Source organism: Arvicola amphibius, chromosome 4 (assembly GCF_903992535.2).
Source record: "Arvicola amphibius chromosome 4, mArvAmp1.2, whole genome shotgun sequence".
In the NCBI taxonomy this organism is placed as follows: Eukaryota; Metazoa; Chordata; class Mammalia; order Rodentia; family Cricetidae; genus Arvicola; species Arvicola amphibius.
The window spans coordinates 56519256-56544121 of record NC_052050.1 but is presented as its reverse complement, the minus strand read 5'-3'; the positions used below and the strand labels follow the sequence as shown (position 1 = coordinate 56544121).

The 24866-nt window shown below is 45.7% G+C and overlaps 1 protein-coding gene across 1 annotated transcript in view; it reads left to right on the top strand.

The window, feature by feature from the left end:
- The first annotated feature begins 6014 nt into the window (after window positions 1–6014).
- The window catches only part of Hs3st3a1 (heparan sulfate-glucosamine 3-sulfotransferase 3A1), a 92342-nt gene continuing 73490 nt past the window's right edge, over window positions 6015–24866 (top strand). The window contains exon 1 of the mRNA XM_038328952.2: window positions 6015–7444. Within this exon, the coding sequence (XP_038184880.1) occupies window positions 6894–7444 (551 nt within the window). The 5' untranslated portion in view covers window positions 6015–6893. The remainder of the gene's footprint in view (window positions 7445–24866) is intronic.

The following is a 24866-nucleotide window of genomic DNA, read 5'->3' as shown; positions in this document are numbered from 1 at the left end:
TGTGTGTGTGTGTGTCCTAGGCTCTCTAGAGTTAGGTGACATGGCATGGCTACTATGCGAGTTAGGGCACCAGCCTAGGGGTAGGAGAGCAGGTCTAGACAGACAGACAGGTGAGAGTAGGTGTGTCCTGATTGGCCTCAACTGGTGAACATAAGCAGCTTCAGCTAGAGTCATTGATCAGACCAGTGCAGGGCTATCTGGGCCAATTAAGGGAGAATGGATGCTCTACCAGCCCTGTGGCTGTTGAATACAATACCGTCATCAGCCTGTGCAGTGGTGTGCTCCCAGGCATGGAGGAAACCGGTGCCTCAGACCAAGTTCTCCGTCTCTGGCTCACCCCTGCTTTTATCATAAAGGAAAGTTGGGCCTCAGCAGCTCAGGCTGTATCCTCCTAACCTGGAAAGATTTGAGAAATAGCAGGTCTTTTTTTTTTTCCCCAGAAATTTCAGGAAGCCCTTTCTTGATATACTTGTAACGTTTACACCTGCCCCTCACCCTCACCCTGGGCAGGAAAATGGACTAACGTGCCTACCGCCCAGGTGGGGGCCAGCTTCATCCAGGGTTTGGAAGAAGGATTTGTCCAGGAGAAAGTCTAGGTGCTTCTGTAAGAAGGGAAGGCAGATGCTTGCCAGAAGCCTCGGAGTAGTCAATCCATGTAAACAGCGGGAAATACCTTCCCATGGGGCTCACATGGGCCAAGGAGAAACTGATCTGGGAAATTACTAGAACCTGTGCGAGCTGGCTAGCTCTCGCTGCACCGACTAGATCGGGGCTTTGCTACTCAGAGCATGTTTCTTCATCTGACAGACTATTCTCATGAAATTCACAAATGGTTTGAAATTTTATCAACCCTAGAATTTGTGGGTTAGAAGAAGAGCCGCCCCCAAGTCATGTACTAATGACACTTCAATGTAGAACCTCTGGTAGGTGACTACGTCACAAGGACACTGACTGATTGAATGGTTATCAAGAGAGTGGGTGGGTTATCACAAGAGCGAGCATGCTATCAAAGACAGTGTGGCCTTTTTTCATGAACCCCTCACCACACTTGGTGTGTCCAGCCTTGTCCAGCCTAGCCCAGGGAATTCACCAGTAAATAAGGCTTTCATGAGAGGGTGTCTCCCTTGGACCTCCCAGCCTCTGGGACTTTAGGGGAGAAAAACATCCCTTATAGATGACCCAGACTCAGGTATTCAGTTATAGCAGCAGAATAGAGCACCCACGTGAATGAATAAATGTATATTTTGTTCCCGACTCACACAGCCCAACGATGCCTAAAGTTGGGATTTCCCTTGCATCTCATGCCGCACGGGAGGAGGGGAATCTTGTAAGGTCTTTTAGTAATTTCTTGCCTATAGTCTTTGTTTGCTCTAAAAGATGGCTTCTAAAAATCAAGTACTAATGCAGGTCTCTAAAGGCAGAAACGACGGAGGCAAAACTATTAGATGAAAGTACCCAGAAAAAAAGAATTTAGCTCCGTCACTCTGTGCTTAGGAGTGAGGTATAAACCGGAAGGAGAGAAAGGAGACAATAGGACCAAGCAGGGAGATGAAAAAGTGAAATGTCTGCTTCTGGGGAACTTTCTAAAGTTAATAGGTAATAGAAATGCTTTCTTAAAGCAGAAAGCAAAAATAAGCAAACAAAAAACCACAAGATAGTTTGATTATGGATAGTCAGCTAGCAGATATTCATTGACTGCCTTTGGGCCACTATACTTACTGCTGTCACTCAAAATACAGTCCCGTCTCCCCGTCCCCCACACACAAATTCCTCCAGCATTTGTTATGAAATCTCTGACCGCCTCCACCCTCCTTTCATTTCCATTAAATCATGGGATGTCTGTGATAAAGATGCTCACTCCACGGGCACACTTCACTGTCTTGACTGGGTAAAAGAAAGAGCCCACTACAAAGGCAAAAGCAGCCGTGAACATGTTCACAGACGTCCTATCATGATGGATCTCTTATAAAAGTCACACAAGGTATTCAAAATCTGTTTTCTGTTCTCCCCTCATTTCTTGTGATCTCTAGCTCTCATCAACGCCTTCCCAAGGCAACTTACATAGTTTATTCCAACCCAAACATGGACTCTTTACCACACAGTGCCACCCTTCTGGTCCCTCGGGTATTTTTTCTCTCTCACTGAAACTCCCCCAACCCCACCTTCCAGCTCCTCTCTTGATTCATTGGCTCATTCAGCACATCTCTCCAGGGCACATCCTTGTGTCGGAAATATGCTGATCTTCTAGGTGTACCAGTGAGCAGCAATAGGGATTTACTAGAGGTATTTATAGTAGGAAGCCGGAAAGTGTAGGTGGTCAGACCTCTGTGTAACTACAGTCCCTTCTGAGGTTCTTGTACCATGAATTCTAGTTGGGCTTAGTAATAAAACCCAGAGTCAGATAGAGAGGGGTTAATGCTGAAGATCAGAGAAGCAGAGAGGCCAGCCACTAGAGAGTTCTTTTACCTCTACCATTGCTCAGACCAATGGGGCAATCCTGTCCTCAGACTGCATCTCCAGACTCCTTTGTCTCCACCAAACCTCAGACTTCCCTGAGCTCCTGTCTCCTTCCACCTTACATTCTTCTCTCCACCCAGTCATATCACCCCTGTCTCCACCCCTCTAGTGCTGGGGTTAAAGGCATGGGATCCTAAGTGTTGGGATCACCTTTGTGTGAGCTCTGTTTCTCTTTTAGGCAGATTGAATCTCGTGCAGCCCAGGGTGGCCTTGAACTAACATAGATACCTCTGCCTCTCTCTCCCAAGTCCTGGAATTAAAGATGTGTGCCACCACTCCCTGACCTCTAGTGTCTTCGCTCTGCACTCTGATCTTCAGGCAAGTTTTATTTGTTAAGCCATAAACAAAATGTCACTGCAGGTTCTGAACCAGCAGCTTTCATCAAACCAAAGAAGCAATCTTAAAGATGACTTTTGAACTGAAATCCGCAGGATATTAGAAGTGAACACTGCATGCCTTGAGAGAATAAGAAGGAGGGCCATCGGGACTGAATGTGGAGCATATAATCTGGTATTTGTTGAAAATAATGTTATATTCTTATGAGCATGGGCAAAGATTTTGTTTCATTAAGAGTGTAGGCTTAGGGCTGGAGAGATGGCTCAGTGGTTAAGAGAATGCTCTTCCAGAGGTCCTGAGTTCAATTCCCAGCAACCACATGGTGGCTCACAACCATCTGTGATGAGATCTGGTGCCCTCTTCTGGCCTGCAAGCATACATGCAGGCAGAACCCTGTGTGCATAATAAATAATCTTTTTTTTATAAAGGAATATAAGCTCATAAAACCCATGCCTCCCCCCCAGGTGGGACACAGTCTTTTTGCATTATCTCTTGTTCCTGCTTCAGGGCCTGACCTGGATGCATGATACCAGCCAGCTCCCGAGCTCTCTGACTTCTGCGTTGGCTAGTCTGCTAGGGTGTGCTGATTCCAGATGTTCCAGAAGAAGTCAGGGATACAGATGGGGACAAGCAAAGGGCAGGTAAAAAAAAAAAGTCTGCAGCAATGTTTTCTGTATTATCTATCATCTGTTTATTTCTACACACACACACACACACACACACACACACACACACCACCACCACCACCACCACCACCACCACACACTTCTTTCTCTGATTCCTTCCCTAGGAGGTCAACTTGGGCCAGCTTTGCCCAAACACCAAGGTGTAGTGCTTTTCTATGTAGCTATTCCTTCCAGCTACGATCCCCTCTCTAAGCTGATCTGTCTCATTTCTGTAGATGTAAACTTAGTCGTTATGAGGCCGCTAACCCAGGAGTCCTGTGATATACGTGGATACTGTCGCTGTTGCTTCTCTATCAGCAGATGTTTTTGTTGATAAAGCTTCTAGGAGTTGTCTGTATTGGACTGCAGGTGCCCGGCTGCTGTTGAAACCCTATAGGGGCCTTCGTCCTTTGAAACAGCACTGGCATCTAAACCACCACTTCAGTAGTCACAAGCTACACATGAAAGCATCTGAAATGTGGCTTCAGTTAAGGTGTGTAAGAAGAGAACACACACTACCTCCAAAGACTCGGATTAAGAAAGGAAGAAGAAAGAAGGGCTGCTAGCCCTTTTCCACCGTTCAGACAGTACCACAGACTAGGCCAATCTGCACAATAGACATTTGTTCAGTTTCTGTGTCTGGATGCTGGGAAGTCTGGGGGCTTGGGACCACACCATTAATGCTCACAGAGGGATATACAGGTAGAATATCACTTCATGATGAGCGACAGGTGAACTCGGAGCCCAATGCATTCCAGATGAGAAAACAGATGTTCTGATGGCGGTGAAACGACTTGCTTTCAGAACAACTTTTAAATGGCCACTGGTTTTCGTTGCCTTCCTTCTACAAGCCAGACTGAAACACACTGAGGAAAGTTTCGAAATAAATTAAACCTTGAGTCAGTATTAAACTTCAAAGTGGTTTGTCAATATCCAGTTTTCAGACACAATAGGACATGGAAACTTGGCAGGGTTTGCTGCTCATCCTTGGCAAAGGCCAGCATTTCCTGGCCCTAAAATCTATCCAGTTCTTCATTGGCTGGAGAATCAACTGTGTTTGGTAGTTTATGAACGCAAGACTATACCCACCTGTGACTTTGTAGCCAGCAGGCCACACACAATCCACTTTTAACCAAGCAAACTTAGAATCAGTAGCACCCCTGTGGAGGCTGAAAAGCAACTCCCTACTTCCAATTCCATGGTCAAATGGGGTACAGGCAGGAAGAGTAGAGAAAATCTGAGTGTCAAGGCTGGGAACCAGAATTCCTAGTGAGGTATCTTAATGGTAGTTGGGGGATAGGGTTGGGGCAGAAAAATGTCTACAAACACATGGATAGGAATAAAGTGACCAGGGCCTTTGAGGAGACAGCCAGACATAAGGAGACATTAAGCCTGGAACAAAAGTGAAATATCTGGGGACTGAAGAGATGGCTCGGAAGTTAAGAGCCCTGGCTGCTCTTCTAGAGGACCTGGGTGAGATTCCCAGCACCCACATTAGGCTCACAACCGTCTGTAACTCCAGTTCAAAGAGATCCAGCACCCTCCATTTGGCACCAGACACCAAAGTGGTACATAGACACACATGCAGGCTGAACAGGCATACGCATAAAATAAAAACAAATGAATAAAATTGAAAAACAAAATCCAAGCCCCCAACATCTGCAGATTCTACTGACCACCTCCCCAGGAGCCAGCAAGGGGCAGATTTTACCCCTGTGTGACCTGCTCTGGGGCCACAGGAAGGGTATCCAGGGTCAGGAGAAATAATAGGAAGAGGAAATCACTGTTTACGAAAGGACTCTTAACCCTCGAAGAGTGCAAACACAGCCTAGCATAACGCAATGGTGCACACACGCAAAGTAGTAAACTTTACCAATAACTGGGCATATGGATTTGGAATCAGACCCACATTTTTTTAAAAAAAAATCTTAATTTCTACTTTTGATTTATTTATTGATCTATTTCCTAAGAGGTTCCTCTCTAGGGGCTTGTCAAGGGCTCTCGGTGGACAGTGAAGTAGAAGTCAAATCTACACTGAGGAATTCTCTTTGCCCAGACAAATCGGGGGGCGTGGCCTGCCGGAGCCGCCAAGAACTCCTGAAAACAAAACTTCTCAAATCTCTGGGATGAGAAGGAGGGGATGGGAATGGGTGAGCGGGAAAGGAATAGGGATGCCAAAGGTGGGACAAGAGGAATCAGGAACTGGGATCTGGGAGCGTCAAGGCCGCTAAGGGCTAAACTGAGCTGGAAAGACTTGAGAACCCCTAATCCGGCGAGGGGCTGACAGGGTGGGCATCAGATCCAGGCAATGGCACAGGCCCTGTCAGTCCACAGCAGCCCAGAGACCTGGAGGGGGGAGCAGAGGGAGAAGGGGACTGTGGGGAAGGGGCGTCGCCTCTGTCGCCCCCGCCCTCCCCAGTGTACTGGGCGGTGCCTCGCCACCGCCTTTTTTCATTTCTTAATTCGGTCCCACCCCTCTGGCCCCTCTAGCGGGGCCGTGAGCCTCTCTGCTCGGCACCCCGGCGCGGATCCCTGGGTTGGTCTGGCCTGGGCCATTGACGTCACCACCAAGTTTGCTGTCCTTCGCGTCCCACGTGTGGCGGTAGCGGCCAAGGAGGCTGCGGGGAGCGTCTAGGAGCACAGTGGCAGCGACCACTGACAGGTCCCGAGCAGAGGGTCTACTCCAGGCGGCTCCCAGCTGGAGTCCCAGAGGAGTGGGTAGACTTCCGGAGAGCCCCCAAGAGGCCAGAAGGTTTGAGTTCCACTCAGACAGAGGGGCTAAGGGAGACCTGGCTCCGTGCTGACCCTCTGAGCCAGGACTCTGAGCGCGCTCCTGGGAGGGCCAGGAAAACAGAGCAGCCAACGGCTGGGAAAAGGGTCACTCGCTTTGTCCGGAGCGCACACAGCTCTGCGGACCGGGAGCTCCGCGTCCCCTCCACAGGGACGGAGTCAAGGATGCACGGTCACTGAGCCGAGATCCGCACCGAGTGGCCGCTCAGGAACCCTGCTGAGCCCAGCGCCTTCGCCACCGCCGCCGCAGAGACTGTCTTGTCCGGCGACTCTCGGGGACCCGGGGCGCCAAGCTCTGCCCAACTAGGCTCAGGACACGAGCACATTTCAGACCCGAGACGATGGTTTCTTAAGCACGGCCCCGAACCCCTTCCTGCCCCTTCGTCCGGAGCCCGGGACCTCGAGAAGGGCTCGCGGGCGGCTTCTGGTCCCCGCTCCAGCTCTGGTCGCCGCTCCGCGGGGCACCTCTCCCGCTGGCAGGGGCGCTCGGGCGATGTGGCCTCAGGGCAGTGAGCGGGATGGCAGGGCTCCTGGTGCAGTCCCGGCCTAGCATGGCCCGCCCGTCGTCAGTCGCCTGCGGCTAGGATGGCCCCCTCGGGCCCCGCCGGTGCCCAGCCAGGCCCTGCTGAGCCACTGTCGCGCAGCATCTTCAGGAAGTTCTTGCTGATGCTCTGCTCGCTACTCACTTCCCTCTACGTCTTCTACTGCCTGGCCGAGCGCTGCCAGCCCGGGTCAGGCCCCGTCGCGGGGGTCCCGGGGAGCGGCGTCTCTGCAGGACCGAGGGAGCTGGCGGCGTGGCCGGCGGGGGCGCAAAGGAAGCGCCTCCTGCAGCTGCGGCAACGGCGGAGACGCGGGCGGCCCGGGCCAGGCGACCAGGATGAGCAGAGCCCTGGGCTGACCGCGGCTCCAGGAGGCTCCGGGGCGGGAAGCAGCGTGGCGGAGGCCCAGTCCGGGACCCTGGCCCTACTCCTGGACGAGGGTAGCAAGCAGCTGCCGCAGGCCATCATCATCGGAGTGAAGAAGGGCGGCACGAGGGCGCTGCTGGAGTTTCTGCGCGTGCACCCCGACGTGCGCGCCGTGGGCGCCGAGCCTCACTTCTTCGACCGCAGCTACCACAAGGGCCTCGCCTGGTACCGGTGAGCGCGGGGAACCCCCATGGGTATTTCTGAGCGCAGGCTGAGCAGAGGGGCAGAGGGGGAAGCTTGGGAGGGGCGGCAAAGGGGAAGTAGTAGCTGTCCCCTACTAGGGCTCTCATTCCCCTCTTCTCCTTTGAGAAGGGCGGATTGAGAGAGGAAAGGGGGTTGTCTTCATTTTAAGACTCAGGACTCCCTTTCACCCCAAACAGCTTGCCCCTTGAAGTCGCCCTTGTATTCAGATGAAGGAAAAGAAAAAGAAAGACTCGAAAGAGTTTTCTTTAAAGTCAGAAACCTGTTCGTCATTACTGGGTTATCCCACAAAGGAAGCCTCTTTCTGTTCCTTTATCTTTGAGGGTAATTCCCTGTGGTTAACACGGTATTTGCCCCAGTATTTATTTGCCTTGACCCTTTGCCAGATAGTTGTCCAAAGTGGTAAGTCATATAGAGACTTAGTAAAAGTGTCAAGTGCCGGGAGTCCATGTAGTTTCGATAATCTATGTCCCAGCAAGTGCCAGCAACCAGTCCTTGCGTTTTTAAAGAACATTTCCTTGGTAATACCATTGGCCTGACAGAAACTTTTCTAAAGAGCTCTGAACAATTATCTTTACAAATAAGATAGCTAATTTAAAAGGGAAAAGAAGTTTATTTAAAAAAAGAATCGTGGAAAAAGCAAGGTAAGCTTATTCTCCAGTGTCAAATCCAGATCACCTATAAGAGTTACTAAAACTCTAATAAACTCTAGTGTGGCCTGGATTGAGTTTGCGGTGGAAAAAAAAAAAATACTCATCATCCCCACCCCCACCCTCCAAGTTCAAGGAAAAATCATATGGTTAGAATTTTCCCATTTTATAAAGTTCAGCCTGTTCATAAAACATTCATTCTCATTATAACTGAAACAATATTAGAAAAGTTATGACACAATTGAGATACAGCGAAGGAACCATTCATAAAACAGAGACGGGCATGATGTGACGAGTGTATTTGCGTGTAGGGTCAAGAACATGTTCAGTTCGATTTCAGGAGCTGAATTTATAGTTTAGTCCTAAAAAAAATCAGATTCAAACATTAAACACTTCTAAAAACAGCAGCTTTCCATTCATTGGAAAGAAAAACAATCAGCCTTCCCTGATACAGAATATATATCATTTAAAATCATCAGCCACTTAAAAAACTCCCACCCCCCTGCCCATGCTTCCGTCATTTACCTTGTACCCTCTGGAAGTTCTTAAAAACTGACCTGTTGAATCTGGACAACAGGTCCTTCTTCTTAACACAAAGGCAGTTCTGTGCTATTCCTCAAGGACACGAGAAAGGAATGGCTAAACACTCTAAAGCTCTTATCTATAGCCGCTCGAATTGAATTGGGCCTCGTACAGTGCTGGGAGGGACGCGTTTCAAGCCATCAGTCTGAAATTTCTAGGCCAGCCACAGGCTCTGAGGTACTATTAAATATGGTGAAATATTTAGTACTGACCTCCTTTATTTTCGTTTTGCTCTATAAACTTTATTTCCACAAGGTAGGATTGTTTCTTCTTATTCCAGCACCGTATATTTGAGGGCACAGTATATCCACAGACCTGGATCTGATTTTCTGTGGAACTTTCTGAAATCGCGTAAAAGCAGGAAGGTTTCAAGGTAACTAAAAACACAACTACTTAAAAAAAAAAAGGCAGGGAAAGAATGAAAAGCAAAAGTCATAAACTTTGAGGCTGCCCTGGCCTTTGGAAACTGGTGGTAAGCTATGAAGGAGATCTCCTCGGGTTGTTTACCCCCGGCAGAGGAGTTCTAAAAAGCAATTTATGGCGGTTACAAAAATAACTGCACAGTAGACTTCATGGTTTGGTGAATTTAATTTTCCAAGTGTCGGAACAATGTCTTTGTTTTAACATTCGCAGTGAGTGTTTTTTTTTTATTGAATGCATAAATTTAAGCTCACCGAGTAATATGAAAACTCCTTTAAAAAAAAAGCAACAACCTGTGGAGCCTGGATTATGGGATTATTTAATGAAATTTCCCCCACAGTTCTTTTTCTTCTTGTCTCTGAACTTAGAGTTTGATGTTCATGAGAAAGACTGAAGACTTAACTCTCTATATGAGAAAATCTCACACAGAATAACTTGAAGTTACTGTGCATTTTGGCTACTTATATCTACCTAATATATAGAACAAGGATCTGAGTAGACCTTTCTAAATTGCCCCAAACCTGCAATAGAGAATTTCTACCACATATTTAAGACCACACACACACACACAGGCACACAGGTACACAGACACACAGACATGGACACACTACACAAACAGACGCATATACACACGCAGATGAAAAAACAAAACAATACAAAAACAAATTTTCTATTGAAAAATTAAAGAGAAGAAAATTAGGGAAGAGAAAAATATGGGTAATATATATTTATTTTTAGATGCTTATTGTCATGGGGAAAATAAAAAAGATGTCTAGTCTCTCTCTTTCTTTCTTTCTTTCTTTCTTTCTTTCTTTCTTCTTTCTATTTCTTTCATCCTTTCTTTCTCTCTTCCTTCTATCCTTCCTTTCTTTTTTGTTTCTTCTTTCTTTCTATCTTTCTTCTCTCCCCTTCCCTCCCCCCTCTCTCTAATGTTTGTTAACAGTTTGCTGTGGCAGTGCCCCCTACTGTCCTCATGAAGGGAGAAAACTTGCTTTTAGGAAGTTTGAAGAAATCTCTCGGAAAAGGAGTTTGAGAGTTAGAAACTCTTGTTGATGAGATGTTTCTATATATTTCCATCACTAAGAAGAATATAAAACATAAGCTGTGTTTCTGGCATAGAGTATAAGTCTATCTTTGAAACAAATTATAGTAAAATGCAAATGAATTTGTTATTCAACATCTAAACAGGAGGTTCTTCTTATTGATTTAAAGCCTTTGATGTCTCAACAAGACTCCTGGCAATGTTTTTTGTGTGCGGAGGCTTGTTCCTAACAACTCAGGACACTCCAGTGGAGGATTCTGGGTATGAAACTCCACCCTGTTGAGTTTGAAAAACATTCCTCACGACTTAATTTAGCAGACACGGTATCAATGCAACAAATGTCTGCGGCTTGCATGTCACGTGACAGCAGCCGTTCAAAGCGAACTGTATCTTTTTCCATTGCACGAGTGGTATGATCATAAAGGCGAGTGGAAATAACTTTACTCTCTCCAAAATGCCGAGATCTTTACTGGGAGTCAAGATCAGTGGCCTCTATTGCAGTTCAAGGGCAGGTGAACTTTGAACTGAATGAGAGGGGCCCTGTCCCTGATTGTTTATTACATGTGCAGAGAAAGTGTATTCCATTTTCCCTACAGAGACAAAGGACGTATATCTGTAAATTATTTAAATAAACTATACATGTACATATTCATGCGTATATACACTCCTCCTTTGGTGTCTGTGGGGCATTGGTCCCATCCCCTGGTAAGCGTCAAACTTTTCAGATGCTCAAGTTCTTCATATGAATGGTACAATATTTGCACATAACTTAAAACATCCTCCTCTGCACTTTAAATCATGTGTACATTATTTATAATGCATGATACAATGCAAGTTTTATGTAAAGAGCCGCTACAATAATGTCTAGGGAACAATAACAGAAAAAAAGTCAAGACATGTTCAACACAGATGTAATGTTTTCTGCGTGTTTCCATACACAGTTGGCAGAGTCTCTGGGTGTACAACCTGTAGATACAGAGGGCCTGCTCTGCATCTGTCTGTTCTGTATCTATTTATCCATCCACACATCCATAAAAAACACACATGTTTATATGTGACTCCTCTAACACCCTATATCTTTATTTGGGCCATAATAGGAAGCATTCTTTATGCTGTCTTTGGTGCTAGCATGTCCCACGTTTTCATTCCCTTCATTAGCAAATTCAGACCATTTAAGCAGAGAAGACTATCACATTATAGCTTACAGTAAAGATCAACGATTACTCAGCTTGGAGTTTTGGAGTTAGTGTTCTCCTGACTTCATCAAAATGTGAAAATTTTAACCTTTCATGATCATGGCTTTATTTTTCAAGGCCACTAGAGAGTCAACTTAGCAGAGGAACTTCCGGCTTCCGGGAGAACTCTGCATTTTGTGGCAGCTGGGAGCAGCTGCAGAGGACCTCCAGGAACCATTCCCACCCCCTGCACCACCATCCCCTTCTGCACAAAGAGTTTGAAATTTAAGCCAAAGGAGGTGCAGATCCTGGCCACCCATGCAAGGTCATAGGGACTGAAGTCCAGAGACTGTATCCTTGAGTAAGCAAAGAACACGGGCTGGGGAGGACTCTGAGTCCAGGGGGTTCATATCTGTGGAGAAAAACTGAGCTATTTCTTCCATGAATATACTTCCCACCTGCTGTCATTGTTTGAATTCTGGGTTCTTTCCCTGGAGATGTCACTAATAATTTAATCAGCCGTGTGTGTGTGTGTGTGTGTGCATGTATGTATGTATGTGTGCATGCATGCATGTGTGTGTATGCATGTGTGTGTATGGTGTGTATGTATATGCGCATAGAAGGATATATGTAATAGATGGGGAAGGGATAAAATCTGTATGATTAATTAAATTAGTCAATAAATGTTTAGGGAATAACTTAGAGGTGCCAGGTACAGAAGAGGCTCTGATTATCCTGGAGCTGATATACCTTGAGTCTGCACTTCCTCCTGTATGCCTCCCCTTGTAATCTGAGGGTACCGTGTGCTGCTTCACTTCATGTGAGAAAGCAAAGATAATCTCTGGGTGGAAGTCCCCCACAGTGTTGTGATCTACTGCCCCACCTTCCCTTAAAAGAAAACACTCTGGCCCAAATATTTGTCTCATGTAAATAAACGGGTTGATTGGCTAGTGATGAATAAGTGCCAAGTCTGTTTTTCAGATGGGTCATGGGAATAAAGTGGGCCTGTGCAATTAATGACAACCTTACACAGACCAGATGTTCACATCATGAAGAATGCTGGTCACAGAGCAAACAAACCTCCTTGATGTAAACAACCATAAGAACTGGTCATCTCTCCAAGGGACACATTGAACAACTGTAAACTGTAGTCACCATCAACGCTATTGCTGGGTGCAGGCAGGAACCCTGGATAAGTAGCTCTTTTCCCTGGGGGAAATATTTTCCACCCCCACCTAATAGAGGTATGATCCATAAAGAGACCTGCTTTTGCCGGGCACTGTGAATCACCTTGTAACTCCAGGACCCTGGAGGCTGACTAGGGAAGATCACAAGTTTGAAAGTAGCCTAGCTCCCTATGAGGCACCCCCATCCAAAACCCAGATTACAAAACTCAGTAACTTAGGGTAGTCTCTTGGTCTGTTTTTCCCAGCAGAATTAAACCCCGAAGTCTGAGAATTTTGTTATCCTTAAGCAATGAGTTAAAACCGTGGAAGTAAACTTTCTCACCAGATCTGTGGCTTTCTTATGTGCACAAAGGGAGGAAACGACACCGAAACAACACTTACCCTTTGCCCTTCACCTTGATCAGATGCTCAACACTTCAGGATGTGTGCTAATTTGATACACTCCAAAAATCTCTGTGGGGTATATGACTACAACTAATAAGAAAACATATGTGAAGCCAAGCTTTAGGAACTGAGCCAGCGCTCGGTTCTCTCCTAATTCCTGCTTCCAATGATACGATCCTTGACTGGTTGGCATTTCTCAGGTACCTGAACGCGAGTCCTTGGGTCACTTGAGTTCTGTACCAACAGAGTACATTTTTAGCTGGTCTCAGGAGTTGTCAGATGACGGCAGATGTGTGGCAGGAAAGGGGGAGTGTTTATTAATAATGCAGTTAAGTACTTGCCATTAGGAATGCAAGAGAGATTCTTTGAAAGGATATAAACAAAATTCCTTCTCGCTTGAGAACAGCCTGGTTTGAATGTGTTGTGTAGCGCCATCTAGTGGTGAAATGAGCAGTCAGTAAACCTTGCCAGAGCTCAGAGGTGCTTGCTCAGGTTGTTTGTAGCCTTGTAGAAGAGAAAATTGAGCAGTGGACTGGGAGGGAGAGTGGGAGAAGAGGAAAGAGGGAGAAGGGAAGAGTGGGAAAGGAGGAGGAGGGAGAGGAGGGAGGAGGGAGAAAGACAGAGACGGGAAGAGAGGGAAAGGGAGGAGAGGGAGAAAGGGACTGGGAGAGAGGGACAGAGAATAACGAAGTATGTATCACTTACACAACAGGTACCATCCGCCTAGCCCAGCTGTTGCGTTTTGCCTCTTCTTTGGGGCAGTTCCCTTCTTTAAGGCAGGCAGTTTATTCTTTGGAGAGAAATAAAAGAGACTTGACTTGACAATAAACCCGAAAAGCAAGATACAAATGATTAGAGGATTTATATTAGAAATGTGTAGGGGAAGGAATGCCATATGCCCCAGATTACTTTTGTTAGTGCGTTTTGCCTCTGTTTCTGAGAGCTGGCTTCAGATGGAAATGCTTCCAGATGACTTTGTGTGGTGCAGGCTCTGGAGGAGGGTCCTGCGGTTCTTAAGGAAACAAGAGGCATACAGAAGCTGGCTTAACCCTTGGAGTTCCTGCTGTGTGCTCTTCAGATGTAGGATAACTCCTGGGACAGAAGTCCGAGATGCATTTCTGTGCCCTAGGACAGATGGAGTCAGGTTAAAAGAGTGGGAAGGGGAGGGAAAGGGACATTATAACTGGGAAACTGGAAGAAGTGACCTTAATCAAGTAACGCAGTGGCTGATGGCAGCACTGCCTTCTGCTGAGGTCTCGTTTATTGCCCTGATGTTATTCATTGAACATAACTTTCATCTGTGGGATATTTTCCTCTGGGTCCAGAACCCATGTAAATATGACAGTCCTGAGAAAACCCAAATTGAGCAACTCTCTACAAGACATTGGTTCAGGCTAGAACAGAAAAATAAGTGAATTGAGATTAAACTAGGCCAGTGTGCATGATGTGGTTTGTTGAGCGAAAGGCATTAGGTGGTAGCTTGGGGTTTCTCTTACCAGTGGCCAGTCACAGGCTGAAAATCTTAGTGGTGAATTCCAGAAACAAAGAACTCACACATCTTCAATTTGGTGCCTTTCTGGATAGTAGGATGAGATCTTATGCTGTTCCACTTAGTGTGTGAGTCACCCCTGCGTCCTGTGTATTCGCATTTTTACCTCCACCCTATCCACCCTACTCCTGTGCTTCCAATGCAACTGATCCTAATTTTACTTAACAGTAGGACCAGCGCAGGAGTAGGTATTGCTGGCAACTTGAACTTGAGGAAGAAGAGGCACGAAGTGCTGCCCTTAAGTGAAAAGTCCAAATCTCAGTCAAGAAAGAGAAGTTCTATTGAATGCTGACTTGCTGAGGTCTGTGACAAAAATGAGTCTTCTGTCTGCAGGATTCTGAAGGAAAGAGAAGTCTGTACAAGTTTTATTGGCGTGCCCAAAACTGCAGAAGCTGTGGCCATAGTGCATACATGCTTAGCAGAGAGGTAAAGGCCATTACCTTTGCGTGTGAGCACATATAAATTGCTTGCATTTAGGGCTATGGTTTTCCGGCCCTCTGGGGTTCTTGGAAGAATTCCAGAGTGAATAGAAGGAGGGGTACTTTCTGATGTTTGTGTGCTTCGTTTGGAGATGACATCTCTGCATGTAGCCCAGGCTGACTGCCTCTGCCTCCCACATGCTGGGATTATAGGCATGTGTTGCCACACCCAGTCTAGTTGACCAAGATGAGCGTCTTGGTTTTTTAACAGTGTGTTATACTTGACCTGTATCTGTAAATGATACCCATCTCCCAGAGGGCAAAGTTTATCTTTGTGCTATTTTGTGTGGTTCAAATATCTAAAATTATCCCCAAGCCCCACACGAAGCCAACAAAGAAGTCAAGAAGAGCTTAGGAGACAGCAAAGGCAGCTTGTCCTTAAGCACACTATAGACCTTCTGTGTGTCCCTGTTCCTTCCTTGGAGGGCCTGTGTGGGCTGGCTGCTTCCCCTCCTTGCAGCACCTGTTGCTTCCAGACAGGATGACACCCCGCCCCCTAGGCTTGTTTCGGAACAACACTCCCTCTTGGCTCATCCACAGGGACACTGTCCGTCCTGTCTTTCTCTTCTAGATGGCAAAAGCAAAGTGACGCAGGGATGAAACCTCCCACCCCGAGACTCCCTCTACGGACGGAGAACCTTTGCACAAGTGACCGGGCTTGAGAAACGGGAAAAGCCAAAGTGGGAGTCAGATAAATGAAACACGGGGCTTTTTTTAAAAAAAACTATTTTTTAAAAAAGGTTTATTTATGGGTATGGTGTTTTGTATGTGTATTAAGTGTATGGTGTATGGGTGTTTTGCCTGTGCGTACATCTGTGCACCGTGTGTTTGCCTGGTGCCTGCAGAGCCCAGAAGAGGGTGCTGGATCACCTGGAACTGGAGTTACAGATAGTTGTTAATCACCATGTGGATGCTGGCAACCAAGCCCGATTTCTCTGCAAGAGCAACAAGTGCTCTTAACTGCTGAGCCATCGCTACAGGTTCCCTAAGGTTTTCATTTTTAATTGCAAACATAGGAAGAGTAGGGCCTCAGGGCTGGGGGTGCTGGTCAAGGGGTACGGATGTGGTCAAGGGGTACGGATGTGGGCTGTGATGGCGGCATGGAAGTGGTGGAGAGAAGGCCCCACCGCGGAGTGCAGGAGAGCCAGGAGAATGGCGCGTCCTGTAGCTGAGTGGCTTACTTTGCTGGCACTTCTCTGTCAGCATTTTCAGACTTGTCCCTGTCTAGGTGGCAGGCTGTCGTTTTGGTGCTGTTTTTAACCACACAGTTGCAGAGCCGGGCCTCTCATTGAACAGGACTGATGAAAATTTCCCTCCAAACATTTCCCCCGTGATATTTATAGCAAGTGTAAAAATAACATATATATTTAATAATTCTAAAACTATTTATGATGGACTATAAAAAAATCCACATCACGTTTCTTCTTAATAAAAACGAAGCTACACCCGCCCCTTTCAGAGCCCCCAGGAGTCAGCGGTGTTTCATGTTATTGGGTTGATGGAACTCTCTTTAGTGGATCTGCTTTAGGCATCTCTTGTGCAAGAGATGGACATGGGTGCTTGTGCAAATAAAATTAATTTTGGCGATTTAATGCATTCTCTACTTTTGGCGTTGTCCCCACTGTAGTGGTTGGAAAATGTGTCCTTTAAAACTTTTCTATTTTTTTTTCAAAACAGCAAACAAAACATGGGAACCTTGTAGAATGTATTTGCCAAATCCCATCACTCTAGGTGTAAAGTGGTTGTGTTGAGCCCTTGCTGTATGCTGAATGAGGTGAACGGTAGTCTATTTGATCTTAGTAGGGCCAATATTTAAAGTCTGTCTTGATATTTCCTGCAGCCTACATTTAAAAACCAGGTTTGGAAAAGGGAAGTAACTTACCCCAGGATGCTAGACTGATGTGACCCCAGGTTGTCCCACATCTAGGCCTTCCGTGCGCTCCACCTCCTAGGCATTCTGGGATGCTCTCTGAAAGAAACAGCCATATGTAGCTCCTGCCTAACTCTTTAGCCATCAGGGTCCCAGAGATCCTGGCTACAGAAAGCAGCCATGTAGTTTTGGTTCGATTTGATCAAGGACCTATTAGTTATAAAACTGGTATGCACTATTTGATTCTGATCAGGGACCATTAGTTATAAAATTGGACAACTGATCCTATTGAGTATATTGATAATATTGAACCAGCTATGGGCTCTTTCCATATCCATTAAAATATAACAGTAATCACCAAACAACCTCTTGTGTGAGCCGAGCGCAGTGCTTCTGGGTTGCAGCACACAGAAGCCAAAGCCCTGCCAGGATGGGGAAGATTCTTGCATTCCTACACTAGGGCCCAGATAGGGTAGTGACTTTGCCCGGTGTCTGGAGTCACCAGTGGCCCTGAGGTCTTCTTTGCAGTGTGAAGAGAGGCCTTCTCCCTGTATGCTGCCAAGTCTCTCTGTCTCTCTCTACTAAAGTGTTTGTCTCATTTACCTTTGGATTGACATTTTTTCCTCTTTGGTCTTAAGATACCTTAGTTAGTACCCCAAGTCAGAGCATAGTCCACCATAACCTAGCATTCTTCTGTCATGATTGTAGCCTCCTGGCCATCGTGAGCAGAGAACCTTTCCCCAGTGTCCAGACCATAGCCACATATGCCCTAGCTTTTGACAGCTATACCCTCTCTAGGTTACCTCTTTTTAATTTGGGCATACATGGAACCGAACAGAAATCCTGCTGGGCTGGGACCAGTTGAAGTATAACCTTCTGTTGTCCCAGAACTGATTCATTAAAGCCTTAGCTCGGATTGAGTCTGCTCACTCTTCATCTACCTGTTTTTAGATGCTTTCCTCAGCAATTTTTTGACAAAGGCTGGCTTGGGACCCCTCCACCTGGCCCTTGGATCCTTGTCACTAATTTGTGTTTTCTGGTATTGCCTGCTTGTGAAAGACTAGCTGGAGAAACCCAAGTCCAGCCAGGGAAGGCTTCATTTTGTTTTGTCTTTTAACCTCTTGAGTATTCAGAATAGGAAGCAATCAGTCAAATTGTGGGAAAAAAATTCCCTTGCCTTTTTTTAGCGTTCTTTCTTGGGTTAGATTTCTTTTCTCACTAGGAAGTATCAAAGTATTCAAACCAGAATGAGTTGAATGACAAACTCAAAAATGATGTGTCTTATTGTCATAAGTCCTTGAATAGTCTCAGTATGGATTAAACCATATATGTGTGTGTGTGTGTGTGTGTGTGTGTGTATACACACACACAGACATGCGCGCGCGTGGGCATGCTCACACACACACACACACACACACACACACACACAGAGAGAGAGAGAGAGAGAGAGAGAGAGAGAGAGAGAGAGAGAGAGAGGTTCCAGCATTTCCTTGCTTAACTGAAGCCATGTTTGTCCTACTTCAGGTTTTGAAAAGTCCTGGGAAAGGGAGGGAAATAGTCCCATAGTGCTGTGATTTCATGTCACAAACTCTGATCTTAAATAAACAAAAACTCGTGATTATTTTTTCTTTCTTTTCAAAAAATTTTCTGATGAACTCTCATTATTCTTGTAGTTTCTTTCATCATCAAATGTGGGTTTGCTTCTTTTTTTCTTTAAGAAATAAAGTTGGTTTGTTTTTCTTCCTAATGGGGCCTTGTTCTTTCTTCTTGGTGTAGGAGGCCTTGGGATTGCAACAGTATCTGTTTAAAAGGCTTTTTCCTGAAGCCAGAGGTTCCCTTAGAATGCCCTGGGAGGGTTTAACTATGGAAAGAAAACAAATTGGATCTGTTTTATATTTGTATGGGGGGAGGTCATAGGGACCTAATGCTTGGGATGAAAATTCTTGGGATTTTCAGGTGTGTTTGCCCCGTGGCCATGAGTGGCAGAAAGAAAGCAAGTGTTGAAGAAATTATTTCTCTGCTCCTGCTGATCTTGGCATGAAGAAAAGCAGGCTCGTTATTTCCATGTCTTTAGACACGTCAGAAGAACACGGGGATACTCAGGCTTGAGTGTGCTGGGAAGGAGCGTACCTGCCTGAAATCCGTGTGCCAACGGAAGCGAATCAGCATAAGTGGAGCCACCTGATCTGAGGAGGCTGAGGTTACCCCACAGACTGATGGGTAATGAGGACCAGAGAGAGATAAAAGGGAAGGTGGTGGGTGACACGGCACGTGACTCTCACCAGTGTGTAATAAAACCAACCTTTAAAGCCAACGCTGATATAACTATAAGGGAGTGTATCGGAGGAAGTTAGGGTGGATCCCACATTCCAGGAAGAACCCTATCACTTGGACAAATTTCGTCTTTGCCATTTGCTCTTTTAAGGCAGTGCATGCAAAAGCTTTGGATGTGAAATATGTCTGTTACAGTGTGTGGTGACTTAAGAGAAAGTTGGCAAACAACAAGCTAGTAAAATGGGAAACAGAGCTGAAGAGATATGCAGGAGAGCCTAGGGCCTGGGAATCTGCACACTACTTCATAATGAAAAAATAATGACCACCTCTGCCTCCCCCTACCTAGGTCAAGACTCAGAAGTTTTTGTTTTGTTTTATTGGGAAGGGCCAGACAGCTCACACTTCAGGCCTTATGGACCTTGCAGTGTGGTCCCGGATGCTCAGCCCGGATGTTAGCACCTTAGCTGTCCCTGACAATCTGGCACTACCTATAGCTTTGCAGACTTCGGGGTTAAGGTGAAGTCTTCACATAACCACTGCTCTTCCCTTTCCCCTTACCTCTTGCTACTCTCAGCAGATTACCGACCAGGGACATTTGGGAGACACGGGATGGGTGCACAGTGCAGCTTGTTCAGCTCCGCCCCAATCCCAATCCGAAACCGCAGCACCCCTGCTGTGGTGCCGGGTGCTCTAGCGTCCTGCGTTGGAACAGCATGGCTGTAGGCCGTTGGAACTTGAAACGTGCAGAGCGGCTCCAGATGAGGCCGTTTTGTGGAAATGCAATTATTGGCCCAGCTACAAACATTCTGTTTTGGACACACAAACACCAAAGTAGGCGTCGCTTATTTCTTTATTTTTTAAAGCTTAAGCATCCATTTTGATGTTTCCTAGACTTTGAACTTGAGTGTGTTTGGTTTACGGCACTTCTCTGGTCACACCCCCTTCTTCCTTTTGCATGTTGGGTATTTGTGTACCAGTAATTGGGGACACGGTGAAGGAAGTGTGGCTCATTACCACCAAACCTACAATCTGAGCAACAACTTCCCAGTATGGATGAGTTTGACATCCTGCCTGTGTGGGTGAAGAGGTGCCAAATTGGGAATGAAGGCTGGGCAAAGATTTTTCAAGGATCAGCAGCTGACATTTAAAAAAAAAAAAACGTTTGGGCTTTATTTTAGGCCTGCTCTAACTAACAGGAAAGCAGACACGTAATCCAAACATCCCTAACACAAAGGAATGGGAACCCTTAGGGAGATGGAAATGCTAATTATACTATTTGGTTAGTCCAAGTTGTATAATGTATTGGATTATCACATTATATTTTATAAATAGGCACAATTGCTGCATCATTAAAATAATTTTTAAAGCAATGTAATGGAAACTATCCCTGCACGTCAAACATTCTATCCAGCACACACATTTAAATGGCATGGGTAAGGAGGTGAGAAGAATTTTAACAATACCATAATTAAAAACAATACATGTACAATATAATTCAGTGTGCAATCACAACGAAACTGACTAATAAGCTAGCCTGCATGCATTCCACACTGACACACAGCTAAATTCTTCTCAGCTGCGCTTTAAAAGGTCCATAATTCCAGGGAACAGGCTGCTATCATGGTTCCACGCAGCTCTCAGGATAGGATCCTGTGTAAAGGAACTGGTAGGCTGGCAGAAGTCTGGCTTTGCTCCTTGTCTCTGATTTGACTTTGGAAATCCAGTCCTCATTGGTGGCATGTGGATTCGTAGCCACCTAGGTGGCTATTGAGGGATCCTGAGGATGGTGAAGGGCTGGGGATGGGTAAGGCTGGTGGGGCGGGATTTGCTCAATGCTTTGTCTGTAGGGATTATAAACCCGTGAGGAATGCTATCGGTAATGAAGGAATGGACAGAAACTGCAGAACATTTGAGCGTTTTCTCGTGAGTATGGTGTATTGATGTTAATGACAGTGTTAGCAGTGAATGCAGAAGAAGAAAGAACACTTCTCCAAAAGAACAAATTGTGTTTAGACATGGGAAACGGACGTGCTGTCGCCTGCCAGAGTGCATGAGTATGTCAGAGACCAGCAAGCATCCATGGCCCTTGGAGAGTAGTTCTCAACTTTCCTAATGCTGCAGCCCTTTAATACAGTTCATGTTTTTGTGACCCCAACCATAAAATTATTTTGTTGCTACTTCATTTGCTACTGTACGAGCCATTAATGTAAATATCTGATATGCAGGATGTCTGATATGTGACCCCCTTAATAAGGTTGGTTGGGCACAAGGGGTCATGACCCACAGATTGAGAAACTTCTGCCTTAGTAGGGCATGGCATGCCAATCATGAGTCCGTTGAGTGTGGGCCAGAACTAAGCAAGGGATGGAAAGAGCTCACTCCTGGGAATAGATTCTGCAATTCATGTTGAGCACGAAAACACATTTAGAAGAAACTGCACAGGTATCTATGACCTAATTTTGAGTAACATTTAAAAAGTTGAGTTGATAGAATCATCTCTTTAGAAATTGAATAGAAGAATAGTTAGGAATAGCCAATAAAATATTAAAATGCATATTTAGAATCGAGTCCATGGGCAGATGGGTGTTTGTTGTAAAATTCTCTTGAAACAGCTATCTTTTAAAAAAATTCATAAAATGCCAGTGTGGGGTGAAGGATGGTCCCAAGCTCGATGCCATGGAAAGCTTTTCTAGAAGGCTGAGACTGTTTGCATTGTCAGTTAGGAAGTCTTGAGTGACTTTGAGGCCCTCTGGGCTCCATGGGTCTAACCATGAGGGTAGCAATGAGATGCTGGGTGAAGGAGAACCATCAGAGAAGGGGAGGTTCCAGGAATGAACCATGTGTGCATCCAGCCTTCTCCACCTCCCCTTCTGTCTTGGACGTGAGTTGACCAGAGTCTTCATGACTGCTCTGTGATCACTCTGGCTTGTCATTCATAGAAACAAATTTTCTTGAGCTGACAAGGGGTTTCAAGTGTGTGTGTGTGTGTGCGTGCGTGTGTGTTTTAAAACCTGGTTTTCACACTGATGTTATCACTTACTACTTATCATGGTTACTTCATTAATAATTTCTCTCTTGTCCAGGCCATTCCAATTCAAGTTTCAAGCTTGTGTGTGTGTGTGTGTGTGTGTGTGTGTGTACATGTGCATATGTGCCTGTAGAGGTCAGAAGAAGGTGTTGAATCTCCTAGAGCTAGAGTTACAGGCCACCTAGCATTGAGTACTAGGACCTAAACTTGGGTTTTCTGGACCAGCAATAAATAAATGCTCTGAACTTCTGAATAATCAGGTAGTGTGTCTTTGCATGGATGCGAATGGATTGCATTGTTAATTGTAGAACACGCATGGCATTCAATATGCTTGTTCTGTTTCTTGAACATTTTGGCCACTGAGTGGTGGCCGATCCCGAAAGTGACAACTCATCAGCCTGTTCTAAATTCCACATGTGAGAAGCAAAACTGACTTCGAATACCTGCCTGAAAGTCCCATGTGCCAATGAAGAAATTTAACCTTACTCACCCCCACGCCCGCCAACACTGGACTGGTTTTATATGTATGCTTATGGGTTCCCAATTCCTCACTGTAAACATGAAATCACAGTCAACATTCACACACTTTCACACTCTCCAACATGATCCTGGATCTTTCTTCTCGTCTCTGGACATTTGGTGTCAATGAGAAAGCTCTAAAGACGAAATAAAATAAAAAAATATTCCAACATGAGAAAACCAAGACAGCTCATTCCTGATCACCTGAATCACAAATTTGCTGCTTGTGGCTCTAAAATACATGACTACAGTGTTTGAGTGCCCATTTAATTGAGAGTGGTTTTATTTCTCCAACTCATAGATTTTCACAGAGAAATAACCTGGAAATTTCCAGATGAGCTTAAATTAAAAAAAGTGGAGTTTTAGGTAGTTCAGCAATTATTCCTGGGATGTCTATTTGAGTTTAAACTTAGACTATTGCAAAGAACATATTTTGCCATGACTGTCCTTCTGGTCTATTCGCAGATCCACTGGGGCAGTGTACAGAGTGACTCATGAAGGGGTATTTTCAGAGAGAGGGAGGGAGGTGGGCTGAAGGGCAGGGCTGGAAGAGGAAGCCAAAGGAAGAAGCAGAACCCTCTTGGCTCAAACTGGAAGGGGTTCCTACGTCTTCACTTCTCTAAGGCCCTGACAGAAATAAAGTCAACCTTTGGGTGGCCCTCTGCAGAGGAGTGAGGGCATTGCAGTTGGTTTACTGTGGGAGCAGAAACTCCACAGCACAGGAGAAGGCAGACAGCGGATGGGAGCACGCATCACAGGCAAGGGCCAGCATTGCATCTGCTCTGGCAGAACAAAGTGGCCCGCAGGAAGGAAAGTAAGGTTTAAAAACAGTGCCTGGGGCTAGAGACACAACTTAGCCCTGAGGTGCCTGCTGTGGGGGCAGCAAGTGTGAGAAGTAGAGCCTGGTTCCCCGGAACCTACATAATAATCAAAAGAGCAGGGTGGTCCACCTCCAACTGCAGCCTTTGGAGGCCGAGACAGAGGATCCCATAGCAAGCTGGCTGGGTAGACCAGCAGTACTGCAAGCTTGGCACTGAACTGAGAGACTCTGCCTCAGTGAATAAGGGAGAGAGAAACCAAGGAAGGCTCCTGACATGAACTGCTAGGCAACATGCACACACATCCATGTACACCCTAGCACACATGTGCATCCATACATGTAAGAACATGCATGCACATACACCACACACACACACACACACACACACACATGAAAGTAGTTTCAGGTTCTGTAGGTTGTTAAGATTGGTATTTCCTGGGTCTTTCCCAAGAGATGGTCAAGTCCTAAGATCACAGATGGAGAACGCATGTACCTGTTCTCTGTGGTTCTCCCTAGCCTTGTTTCTGTGACTGAGAGTTTTAGTGATTCCTCATACCCTCTACTGACTACCTTTCCAGCATGTACATACTTTGTTCCCTTGACCTTCCTTCATGAAGAAACATCTTGGTGGATGGATAGCAGTGCGGCCTTCCAAGAAATTTGAGCCATCTACCACAGCAAGCAACCAGCTGGACTTCCTGACCTGAGCAACTCTTCTATACTATGTACAGCAAATCTCAGTCTCACGTGTGTGCACATAGAGCATCCTCTACAGTCAATCACAATCTCTAGTGTGTGCACATTGAGCATCCTCTACAGTCAATCACAATCTCTAGTGTGTGCACACTGAGTATCCTCTACAGTCAATCTCAATCTCTAGTGTGTGCACATTGAGCATCCTCTACAGTCAATCTCAATCTCTAGTGTGTGCACATTGAGCATCCTCTAAAGTCAATCTCAAGTGTGTGCACACTGAATATCCTGTACAGTCAATCACAATCTCAAGTGTGTGCACATTGAGCATCCTCTACAGTCAATCTCAATCTCAAGTGTGTGTGTGCACACTGAGGACCCCTCTCTATGACAGTGTTGGAAAATGCAACAGTACCACAGATGCACTTTCTCCATTACTGATTTATTCAATACCATGGGAATTATTAATAAAATGCTGTGATGAAGGAGAGAATAGTGCCCTGCAGCCATGCAGAGGCAACACTTAGACATGCTTAGACACTCCTGGATGAGAAATACGTTTTCTATGTGTATGTTTAACTGCTTATCATACTGTATCGGTGGACAGGTTGTGTTTTGGCTCTGATTTTGTAAGCACAGTTCCTCTGTGTTTTATAAAACAGAAAGGCGGTTGGTGGGATATGAAAGCCCTCACTGCCAAGCCTCCAGTCCCAGATAGTG